This window comes from Eupeodes corollae, chromosome 1 (genome assembly GCF_945859685.1).
Source record: "Eupeodes corollae chromosome 1, idEupCoro1.1, whole genome shotgun sequence".
NCBI lineage: Eukaryota > Metazoa > Arthropoda > Insecta > Diptera > Syrphidae > Eupeodes > Eupeodes corollae.
This window is the reverse complement of record NC_079147.1, coordinates 165405438-165417235: the sequence shown is the minus strand read 5'-3', so window position 1 is coordinate 165417235 and position 11798 is coordinate 165405438. Positions and strand designations below refer to the sequence as shown.

Genomic DNA, 11798 nt, shown 5'->3' with positions numbered 1-11798 from the left:
ATTAAATTCCGATCTAAACAGGTTTAATGGGGATTCCGCTTGGAATTTAATGCTTCGAAAACCCAATGCTGTCTTGTATCGTTAAAGCGAGATATACCCCCATTGCCATTATCCATGAATGGCACTTGCATCAATGAGACTGAACACATCGATATTCTCGGTATGTGTGTCACCAACCACCTCTTGTGGAATGATCATATACGCGATGTCGCCAAAAATGCCGCAAGGTGTTTGGGTTTCCTTAGGCGATGCAAGAAATATTTTACCCCTACTGATCTGGCTGTTATCTACAAGACTTACATACGTTCAAAGCTTGAGTATAACTCCCATCTCTGCGCTGGTGCTCCTGCAACTTACTTAAGCCTCTTGATAGTATTGAACGTAGATCATTTAAATTGATAGATGATAATATCATCTTAAGTTCATTTTATTCGCTTAAACATCGTCGTAAGGTCTCTTGTCGAGCCCAACTTCGGTCGTACTGTCAAATACAGAGGTTCGTTCTTTAGCCGTACTACGCGAATGTGGAATGCCTTACCACACTCTGTCTTTCCTAGTCATTGCAATATTCAGGAATTCAAAACCAATGTGCACCGACATCTCCTTTTAAACCCTCTCTCCTCTTCCTAGTGCTGACACTGTGCCTCTGCATAATAAGGGTAGTAATATTCCCTTGAGTGTGTGTTTATTATAAAACAAAAAAAAAAGCTCAGAGGCTTTATTATTTATCATGTTCCGTGATAGAACTATTCTGAAAAATAAACATTAAACAATGATTTAATTCGCGATTCTTTCATCATAAACTTATTGCAGAGTTTTTGCTAATGTACTTGTGTAGATAAAAGCTATTGTTACATCATTTGGATATTCCATCTCACTAGGTGTCGCTAGTGACTACGGAGACATTAGCTCGGAGAGTGTTTTTTTGACTTAACCTTTGCCACATTGCGGCTTTGGTGAACGTAAAAAAATCAGCTTCATAATAACACCATAGGTTTATATATACACCTTTGCGCTTGAAAATAAACATTTCCTTCTTCACGTTCACAAAACAAATTAATTAAACCCTCAGTCAAAACTCAAAATATGCCACATTTATGGCATTTGCCCTACCAGCACACTACCTTATCGATACTTTGTTTGCAATTGTTCGGGTACTGAATGAGTTCATTTCATGTTTTGACATTTTTGTTTTTAATCTGTTTTCGTTTGTGAACTTACTGATTACTGAACTGGAAGTGATAAAGAAAAGTCGTAGAAACGAAAACAACTATAATCATAATTTAACAATTTTCCCAACTAGATTCCAATTAAAATATGAAGAAAAAGGTTATAATAATATAAATTATATTATACAATTAGTAAATAAATTAATTTTGATGTTTAGGTCCTTTTGATGGGCAAAAGTGGATCTGGTAAAACCAGCATGAGATCCATAATATTTGCCAATTACATTGCAAGAGACACCACCCGACTTGGAGCGACAAGTGAATTTCTTTAACTAATAACATTTACTACATTTTTATTTATAATTATTTCTAATTGATAGTCGATGTTGAACATTCACATGTAAGATTTTTGGGTAATCTTGTGCTTAATCTTTGGGATTGCGGAGGACAGGAGTCGTTTATGCAGCAATATTTTGCATCGCAAAAAGATAATATTTTCCGAAATGTTGAAGTTTTGATTTATGTGTTCGACGTAGAGAGCAGGGAGCTGGAACGTGATGTGCATTATTATCAATCTTGCCTGGAGGCCTTGTTGCAAGTGAGTATGATAGTTTAGATTAGATTGAATAATTTGATTTGTTTTAAAATTGATAGCCTGCTTATACTCAAACTAATATCGGTCATTGTTGAAATTCTTTATTGTCTTGATTGTCTTCATTATGTTAATATAAAAGCAAAATTACAATTACATTAATCATTGCCACCATAAAGGTGACTAAAATCGATCATATTGCAAACGCTATTAGTTCCTCTTAAACACCTAGACAATGGTTCATTGGCTGCATAATTTGTTCTGTAGTAGATTTAGATATAAAATAAGTGCCGTTTTGCAATACATAAGCATTTTAGACACATCTACTTGCTTTAAGAGAGCTAAAGATTCGTTTTCTGATAAAAGTCTACCAAGTACATTTCTTTTATAGTTTCTCTCAGGACTGGACATATTACGACAAAGTGAAAAATATCCTCTCGTTCAGCCATGTTACAAATATCACATAGCAGTGGAAGATATTCGCGAAGTGGAACCTAATTTATGTTTAGCAGTTCACCTCTTAGCCGAAACATGTTGGAGATTTGCTCTACAGTATTTATGTCCTGGCAGTAGTTTCTTTCATTAAGATTATAATTCAGCCTGTTCTATGAACACATTTCTAAAATTTGTATCCAGACGCCTAATTACCTGGGGTGGAATCGGCTAAGGTGATTGTTGACTATCAATTTTTTGATAGTCAAATTGACTATCATTTTCATTCCGTCTGTGTAAGATGATTCAACTCAATTCAATTCGATTGAACAATTTCAGATTCAAATTGTCAAAATTCGTTGTTGCCTTGGTGAAATTTTAAATTGATTCTTATAAAATATCTAAATAAAAGTTTCTAATTGGCTGATTTTGAATAAAATTCTTACTTTTCTTGCTTTTTTTCGAATGTCGTAAGCTTTGTCGGTCACAGGAATGTGTTTTTTAAAAGAAACAAAGTGAACTAAGAAAATTTTCCAGTCGTTTGTGTAAGCGTCTGGTAGCTCTATTCGATATAAACAAATTTGTTTGAAAACGACTATCACATTTTTTTGTGATAGCTTTTTAGGTATCAATTTGACTATCACCTTATGTAGATCAAATTCGATCATTTTGATTGTCATTTATCAATTAGCCGATTCCACCCCTGGTTTAGTGACGATTTCCATGTACTGTGTTTACTGAGATTTAAAGTTACACCTGTATCTTCTGCTATCCCAATCCACTCTTTAACCCACCCTTTTTTGCTTTCTATCGCTTGTAAAGCTGCTTTTTTTGGTAAGCGATTGTTGGGCATATTCAGTTCTTTCAGAATGTAATCGAATTGCAGCTTCAACGTTTTTATGAAGAGGGGGGATAAGCCTGTTTCTAACATTATTATGTAGTTTGGGGTAGATGAAGGAAGGCGGAATGTTCGTTTCACATAAAATATCAGGAGTTTCTCCACAGTCTCAAATTTCTTTGCTCCCCACACTTGGGCTTCGTAAAACAGGATTGATTGGGATATTGCTTTGAAAACCTTATATTTATTGCTATGCGCAATGTTTTTGTTGTTGAAACATTCTTTCCATGCCACATTAATCACGGATTTAGCCTTAAGATGTTTTTCGTTGAGGTGCTTTTCCATACTTAAGTTTTGGGTAAAATATACTCCTAACTATTTGTATTCTTTCACGCTTTCTATGTTCTCATTGTTGAAGTACCAGTGTTCAGTTGAGCTTAACCTTCCTCCACCTTTCTTGATAACCATCACTTTCGACTTGTACTGGTTCACTACCAAGCTCCATAGTGCAAACAAGCTAGGACTGAGAGCACAGCCCTGTCTTACTCCCGACTGCGTCTGAAACCATTCAGATACCTGCTTTCCATTCCATACCGCTGATCTCGTGTCTGCATACAAGTTCTGAATAACTCTTCCAAACTTAAACTGCTGTGGGATGATTTCAGTTTCAAAAATTTGATTATATATGCTTGCCAGGTTCTCAATAAGTTCCTCAGTGCCATATCTGGAGAATTCGGCTATTATCCTGTCTGCACCTGCCGCTTTTCCATCTGCTAGTGCGTTGACTGATTTTTTTTTACACTTCAGAATTTCAGAAAGTAGTAAGCTTATAGGAAGCGTCAAACTACGATCAGAGGCTCATCATAAGTGCATGTGTTAGTAAAAAATAATACAAATATAACCTAACACACGCACAAAATACAAAAGAAAATTAGCATTTAACTATTACAGAACAAAAAATTACGATAGTGGAGCACTGGTTCTAAACAATGATTTTAATCCCACCTTATTTAAATTTAAATCTATCGATGAACAGTTTAAGTTATATAAAATGCTCATTCGACTTAAAGCTTCATTCTTGCCATAGTTAGTTCTATGGAAGTCAATATGTATAAAATCAAATGTTCGCAGGTGATGAGTTCCGCCCCGGTAATTCAAATGTACACAAGAAAGCAAATAAGGTGCATCAATTTCACCATTAATGAGTTGATGAAAAAATACTAAGCCATTATTAACACGCCTTTGATGGAGATATTGCATTTGAAGAAGTAGAATACGATGTTCATAGAGAGGCAGATCATAGGGATCTTCCCAAGGAAGACCTTTTAGGGCAAAGCGAATGGAATTATGTTGAATGGATTCAATACGTTTTCTATGAATTTCGTAATAGGGAGTCCATACCTGCGAGGCATATTCAAGATGAGGACGAACATGGCAATTATACAAAGAGAGGGTAACATAGGGATCATTGAACTCCTTTGCCCAGCGTTTTATAAAACCAAGCATAGAACTTGCCTTATTAACAATAACATTAATGTGATGTGTAAACTCTAAGTTGGAACAGAAATGTACACCTAAATCTTTAAATGTGGAGACACGACAGAGTTTTTGCTGTTATATACAGTAGTCAAATACGTTGCTGATTAGTTTTTTAGTGAAAGTTATAGTCTGGCATTTTAAAGGGTTGAGTAAAAGGCTATTTTTCCCACACCAAAATGTAAAACTATTAATGTCGGCTTGTAAAAGAATACTATATTATTTTGAAAATCTTCATATCGTCAGCAAAAATAAGAAGTTCACTTGAGCGTAGACATGACGATACATCGTTAATAGACAGGATGAACAAAAAAGGGCCAAGATGGCTTCCCTGGGGAACACCAGATTGAGCGACAAAAGGTTCAGAATGACAATTTCTAAATTTTACCTCGTAGGATCTGTTTTTAAGGTATGACTTAATCCAAGCTAAGAAAAATGGTGGAAAACCAAGAGCCTTAAGTTTAAATAAAATAATTCCGTGGCTAAGTTGGTCAAAAGCTTTAGAAAAGTCAGTGTATACACAGTCAACTTCATAACCTTGTTCTAAAGCGTTTGAACATATGTTTGAGAATGTGAGGAGATTAGTAACGGTTGATCTTTTTTCACAAAATCATGTTGCTGTTCGCAAATGATATTTTTACTAAAATATGCTACGCTTTCACAAACAACTTGTTCAAATACTTTAGGAATGCAAGAAAGCTTTGCAATGGGCCTGTAGTTGCTTATATCCGACTTGTTACCTTTCTTGAAAATTGGTGTAAGAAATGACTTCTTCCATATACTGGGAAATTTGCCTGTTTTTAGAGAAAGTTTAAATAAAAACGTTAGGGGTTCAACTAAAGCATTACTACACTTTTTTAGTACTATCGGGGGAATACCATCAGGACCGGCTGAGCAGTCATCATTCAACGCAGATAAAAGATCAAGGACCGTACTCTGTAGCACAGGTATGTGACTACAGCTAGTTTGCGAAAAAGTGTGAAGATTATGAAAATAATACTTCATCAACTTCTTGAGGGCTATTAACAAATGGCTCACGGAAATTTGTTTCGAAAGCGTTACAGATATCAAAAGTTTTATCTAACGAAAGGTTCTTGTGAAGTTAACTGGAAAGACATCTGATTTTTTCTTTGAGTTTACACAATTCCAAAATTTTTTAGGATTCTCTTTCAAAGAGGTGGCCATATCCGTAACATAACAAGCAAATACAAATTTAGAAAGAGATTTAAATTGGTTAAAGAGTTCAACATAAAAAGAGAAGTTGACTTTAGACAGAGTTTTGATATACGTTTCCCATGCCTTATTTCTTTTGGTACGCAGTAAACGCAATTCTTTCGTGTACCAAGGATGGCTAAAGTTTGTATTTATTGATTTCTTTATCAGCACATTTTTTTTCAAAATAATTATTAAGGTTCCTATAAAAAGTTGAAACTGCTTCGTCAATGTTAGAAAATGCTAGTGTATCAGAAATTCCAGAAATGGTTAAATCTTCAGACAACTGCTGGAAATTAGCTCTTCTGAAATCAAAATTATATAAGCAATCAAAAGAATTACTGTGATTAGTAAGGTGATTACTTAAGTCAAAAAAAAATGTCCAAAGGGGGGTGATATTTGTCAATATTAGTAATTCCTGATCTAGATTCTAGAACAAGAGTACTAATAGCGTCAGAAGAAAAGACTAAATCGAGAATTCGATTTTTTGAGTTTTTAATACAGCTTGTTTGCTGTAAGTCAGTAAGAAGGACTTTATCGAGAAGAGATAGTTCCATTTGTGAAGAACTGGTACGCAAACCTCATGCTGGGAAATTACTTACTTACTTAAAGTGGCGCTACAGTCCTGTGTGAACTAGGGCCTCACCCAACAAACTTCAGCATCTAGATAGGTACCTAGCTAGATGTCTAAAGTTTCGCGCTCCAAGTTGGGTGAGGTCACTTTCCACTTGTGCGCGCCAGCTGATCCGCGGTCTTCCTCTACTGCGCTGTCATTTATGGCTCTACGTGACCCAGCCATCTTAGTCGTTGGACTTTTACCCTTCTGTCTAAGTCTACGTCGTCGTCCACTCCCCTTCGATGCATACGGGACCGTAGATCACACGAAGAACTTTTCTCTCGAAGCGACCCAAGGTGCTTTCATCTGCTTTTGTCATAGTCCATGCTTCTGCACCGTATAGCAGGACGGGGATGATGAGGGTCTTGTATAGCGACACTTTGGTCTTTCGAGAGAGTACTTTACCACTCAATTGCTTTCTTAGTCCAAAGAAACAGCGGTTAGCAAGAGTTATTCTGCGTTTGATCTCAGCGCTGGTGTTGTTTTCTGCGTTTACAGCGGAGCCTAGGTAGACGAAGTCCTTGACTATCTCAAAGTTACGCCTGTCGATGGTGGCGTTTGTTTTGTATGTCCTTTCTTGACGACGGCATGTACTTTGTTTTGCCCCCATTACCCGTTAAACCCATTTTTGCCGCCTCTGCCTCAATACCCACAAAAGCCCCATTGACATCACGCTGAGTTCCTCCGATTATGTTAATGTCATCAGCATATGCTAGTAATTGGACAGAATTTTGAAAGATAGTGCCTCTAGTGTTGACGTGTGAGCTCTGCACTATTCTTTCAAGTACGATGTCAAAAAAAATCGCATGACAGCGCATCACCTTGTCTAAAACCTTTTTTGATATCGAAAGTTTCAGTTAAGTTGTTTCCAAAATTTATGGAGCATTGTGAATATTTGGTCGACTGTGGACTTTCCTGGTCTAAATCCACACTGATAAGGACCTATCAGGTTGTTGACGATGGGCTTTAGACGTTCACATATTACGGCAGAGAAGATTTTATAGGCGATATTAAGTAGACTTATTCCTCTATAGTTGGTGCAGTTTAGAGGGTCTCCTTTTTTCAGGATCGTCGGGCATGCTTTTTTCCGCCCATGCTCCTAACCAACTTATCTATAGTTGATTTAAAGAGCTCGGCATTCAAGCCATCCGCTCCAACGGCTTTATTAGACTTCAACTTACTAGATATGGCAATCTTTACTTCGTCTAAGTCGGGAGGACGGGATTTTTGGCTTTCTTTGTCTATGTTGAATGGATCATCCTGCCTGACAACGAAATTCGATTTGTCGTCGCCTTTATACAGTCTACAGAAGTGGTCCTTCCATATCATCATCATTGAATGGTTCCACTTTGAAGTTTCCACTTTCGTCTTTGCAGCCTTCGGTTCTAGGTTTATGTACCTGCCAATTTCGTTTCAACTATTTATAAAACTTTCGAACTTCATTCCTGTTTTTAAACCTCTCAACATCTTTGACCGCTCACTTCTCATGTACTCTCTTTTTCCTTCTGACATCCATTTTTCATCCTCTTTTTGCCCGGCCCATCCCATCGTATTTCCTGGATGGCGGTGATATCTGCTTTATAGAAGCCTATGGCCTCCGCTAGTTGTTCGGCTTCACGTGGTCTGTTAAGGGACCTAACATTCCACGTAAAGATCCGAAGTTAGTTGTCCTTATTTCGTTTGCTTGAGTTGTCAACAGTGAATCCGTCCGTATCCGAGGCTTGTTGGTACTTTGCAACTAAGGTATTTTTTTTTTAACGTGGCCAGGAAGTCACCCCGACGGCACACCCCCAACCTATAGGTCCAGATCCTTAGTATAACTCCAAGGAACGGGAGCCAGATTAACCGCTCCTTACAGGCCTGGGCTCCGAATATGGTGAAGATGCCCTAGTGTTCACTAAGTAACGCCACCGTTGATTCAATCTCTAGAATTCGTCCGCTGCCGTCTGGATAAGGAGAGGTGCCTTAATGGAAACACCCCTCCTTACTCTCTCGTTCGCGCACCCAAAAACTTTCCACTGAGGTTAGAACCCAATCTCCAGTTGAGGTACTAGGCACGGGATGTTCATCACGGGGAGGTGATAGTAGGAGTTGGTAGACAGATGTAGGTTTTGAGAAAAAGAACCTGTGGACGCTTGTGTCCTCTTGAATGCACGTGTCTACCATTTGAACATTTGTCTTTTACTAGGATATGGAAATTTTTTACTGTTTGTAAAAGTAGAATTAAATAAAGTAATGCCTATGTAAATATTGTCTTTCATATATGTTTTTAATAACTTCCAGAACTCTCCAAATGCAAAAATATTCTGTCTCATTCATAAAATGGATTTGGTTGCGGAAGAACAACGTGAGAGCCTTTTTAAAGGGCGTGAAGAAGATCTAATCCGTTTGTCTCGGCCGGGAAACATCACTTGCTTCAGAACAAGCATTTGGGATGAGACTCTATACAGGTAAACAAAAAGGTCTTATTTTTCTTATTAAAACAAAGTTAACAACAAATTCTTTAAAGGGCGTGGTCTAGTATTGTGACAATGCTAATACCCAATGTAGCTGCACTAGAAAACTCTCTAGCTCATTTTGCAAGTGTAATAGACGCCGATGAAGTTCTACTCTTCGAAAAGGCTACATTTCTTGTGATATCTCATTGTCAGAGTCGGCACTACCGAGACTCTCATCGCTTTGAAAAAGTCTCCAACATCATTAAACAATTTAAACTAAGCTGCTCTAAGTTAGGTGCAAAGTTCCAATCAATGGAAGTCAGGAATAGTGTATTCGCCGCATTTATCGACACCTTTACTAGTAACACATACATAATGGTGGTGATGTCGGATCCTAGTATGCCATCCGAAGCGACTCTAGTAAATATTCGCAATGCACGAAAATACTTTGAAGAGCTAGAAAACCCCAACAGTACTGTTGTGAGTCATCAATACCACTGAGATTACATCGAAAATTCGCCATATTTGTAGTTAGTTATTCGCTTCTTGATTTTTGTTTTCGCCTTTTTAAAAGAAGCAACCTTTTCTTTGCGGGTTTAGTACATAAATATTAATGATAATATATATTTTTTGAATATCGTTATAAACATTTAAACTATAGACTAATATACAAGGAAATAAATTCTCTTTAAACTTTATGTAAAAAGAAAAACGAAAAAACAGTGACTAAGCTATTTACATAAAAATATCACGTTGTCTTTTAAAAACATCAATCACCATGGCTTTTCCACTTTCTTGTTTCTCGTCTATTATGAATAATATTTTCGAACTTCTTCGGAAAGCTTATGAAAATTGTCCTCATCGACTGGAACAAATCTCTTGGCAGCTCGACTGAAAAAATAGACATCTCCTGTGTAGATATCGAACCAAAGTGCATGGATATGCAAGTCGTGAGTTTTTAATCTTTCCTTAAGAAATCCATACGATGCAACATTTGAAACCTGATGTAATGTGTTAATTTGTGAAAGTTTGTCTTCGAGTGCGAATTTGCTTTCAGGATCAATGTAGGCTACGAATTTTCTTGTAGATGTTTCTGAGGAAAATATGAGAGGGTCCTTCATTCCGTTGTTTTTCCATTCTGTGAATTTAGTCAAACTCGATCCAGCATGAGTACACATCCAGGAGCGAAGGGGAGAAAGACGACGATTTTTCTATAAAATTAATAATTTATAGTTTAGTTTGTATTAAGTTTTAAACTTACTTGTGAGCTAAAATCAGGATCCTTTAATTGATAAAGAAGATTCATTGCTTTACAATCGCTATGGCCACAAACGATAATGTGTCGCACACTGTTGATCACACATCCTAGCTCGAGAGCAGCGGGTTCGCAGCTAAAATATTCATCTTCAAAGTGATGGGCATGGGGAATGACATTTCCTGGATTACGCACTAAAAATGTAATATAAGTTATTAATTGAAATTTCAAACATGAAAATTTTGGATAAATATAATTATTGCAAACATGGACACCGTTGGAATTTGGTTCAATTTGCAAGGAAAAGGAGAACGGTTCGAGCAAATTGAGCGCCGAATAATAAGAGATATTTCCAACATAGTGGAGCTGATTGGGAAAAGGTTTGTACATATTGTTTAATGTGATAGTTTTCACACTTTAAATTCACAAGCCTTTCACTACGGTGAAGTCCAGACGAGGGGGTTATAGGCTGCCAATGTTTCTCGTAATATTATCGCCCCAAAGCAGTTTTGAGAGTGTTAAGAGAATCGAATCTCTCGACAGTCAAGCTGTACGCTGGGAGACATTAAAAAGGCACGACGACATTCTACAATGTACGAAGTGCCAGAGGTTTGGCCATGCCAATGCCAACTGCAATATGCAGTTGCGTTGTGTCAGGTGCGGAGAAACCCACAAAGAAGGAGAGTGCAAGCTGGGGAATGAGCGGGTTGAGGATTTGACCCTGCTCAAGTGTGTCCTTTGCGGAAACCAAGGGCACCCGGGTAGTTATAGGGGTTGCCCTAAGGTCCAAGAAATTAAGCAAAAACAGGCCAGCCAAAAAGCCGAAAGAAGTCGAACAGTTCGACAGTCTCCAATACAAAAATTCGTGGACCCCAAATTTTCCTACACCCAAATGGTGTCAGGGAATGGGAACACGGGAAAGGTTCCACCAACGGTTGCCCAAAAAGCCCCTGTGGCTAAGGCACCAGAGGTGCAGCCTGACATTATAGCCTTGTTGTCAAGCATTCAAGGTCAACCAACAGGACTGCAAAGTCAGATAAAGGAGCAAGGCAAAAGGGTAGATCATCTCTACTCTTTGTTGCCTGGCCTGGCGCAATTTAGACAATAATGTGCGCGCTGCCGGAGACGCGCCTAAAAGTCCTAGCTGTGATTAACTGATTAGGATGGAACGAAGAGCCAATATGTTCCAATTGTTGACAGACTAAACCACAAACACAAATTGACTCATAAAAATTACAATATCGTAAGAAGAGACCGGCCCGACTCGATTCAAGGGGGCGGTGTCGCTCTCTTTATGCGAAAAGGCATTAATTATAAAGTCATATACAACAATGAATTGCGAAAGCTCAAGACGCTAGAAGTTTATGTTGTATGCATCTCTCTCACTCAAGGGAAGCGGATTTATATCATTGCGGCTTATGCGGCTGGAGCTCCGCAGGTTACTTTGCTTCAGAACTCGAGATTCTTTTTAGGGAACTGAAACTGAGCTTGGAAGAAAACTATTTCATCTTGGCCGGTGATTTGAACGCAAAACATAAAGATTAGGGAAATAAACATAGGTAATCCAGAGGTAATCATCTTTTTAATTTGATGAATCATTACAGCGTTGAATATGGCGTCGACCTGCTGGCTACTGAAAAGCCATCGTATCCAAGAAGGGGCTCCTTTCTGAACAGTTACAGTCAGAGTGGGTAATCACCCTCGAAACTG

The 11798-nt window shown here is 37.9% G+C and overlaps 2 protein-coding genes across 2 annotated transcripts in view; one reads left to right on the top strand and one right to left on the bottom strand.

The window, feature by feature from the left end:
• Positions 1 to 1238: 1238 nt before the first annotated feature.
• LOC129940041 (ras-related GTP-binding protein A) lies at positions 1239 to 9581 on the top strand. The gene is made up of 5 exons (XM_056048263.1): positions 1239 to 1329; positions 1388 to 1487; positions 1550 to 1767; positions 8679 to 8845; positions 8905 to 9581. Exons 1-5 carry the CDS (start codon positions 1318 to 1320, stop codon positions 9332 to 9334), a joined length of 927 nt encoding a protein of 308 aa, XP_055904238.1. The 5' UTR covers positions 1239 to 1317; the 3' UTR covers positions 9335 to 9581.
• Positions 9442 to 11798, bottom strand: part of LOC129940042 (beta carbonic anhydrase 1) — a 22966-nt gene continuing 20609 nt past the window's right edge. Inside the window, exons 3-4 of the mRNA XM_056048264.1 lie at positions 10095 to 10282; positions 9442 to 10044 (exon numbers count right to left, since the gene is read on the bottom strand). Coding sequence (XP_055904239.1) covers positions 9643 to 10044; positions 10095 to 10282 — 590 coding nt within the window. The 3' untranslated portion in view covers positions 9442 to 9642. The remainder of the gene's footprint in view (positions 10045 to 10094; positions 10283 to 11798) is intronic.

Excerpts from the sequence above, each read along its gene's own strand:
- LOC129940041 (XM_056048263.1), top strand. Across the intron at positions 1,488-1,549 it reads CACCCGACTTGGAGCGACAA|TCGATGTTGAACATTCACAT; the intron begins GTGAATTTCTTT and ends TCTAATTGATAG. Across the intron at positions 1,768-8,678 it reads GCCTGGAGGCCTTGTTGCAA|AACTCTCCAAATGCAAAAAT; the intron begins GTGAGTATGATA and ends AATAACTTCCAG.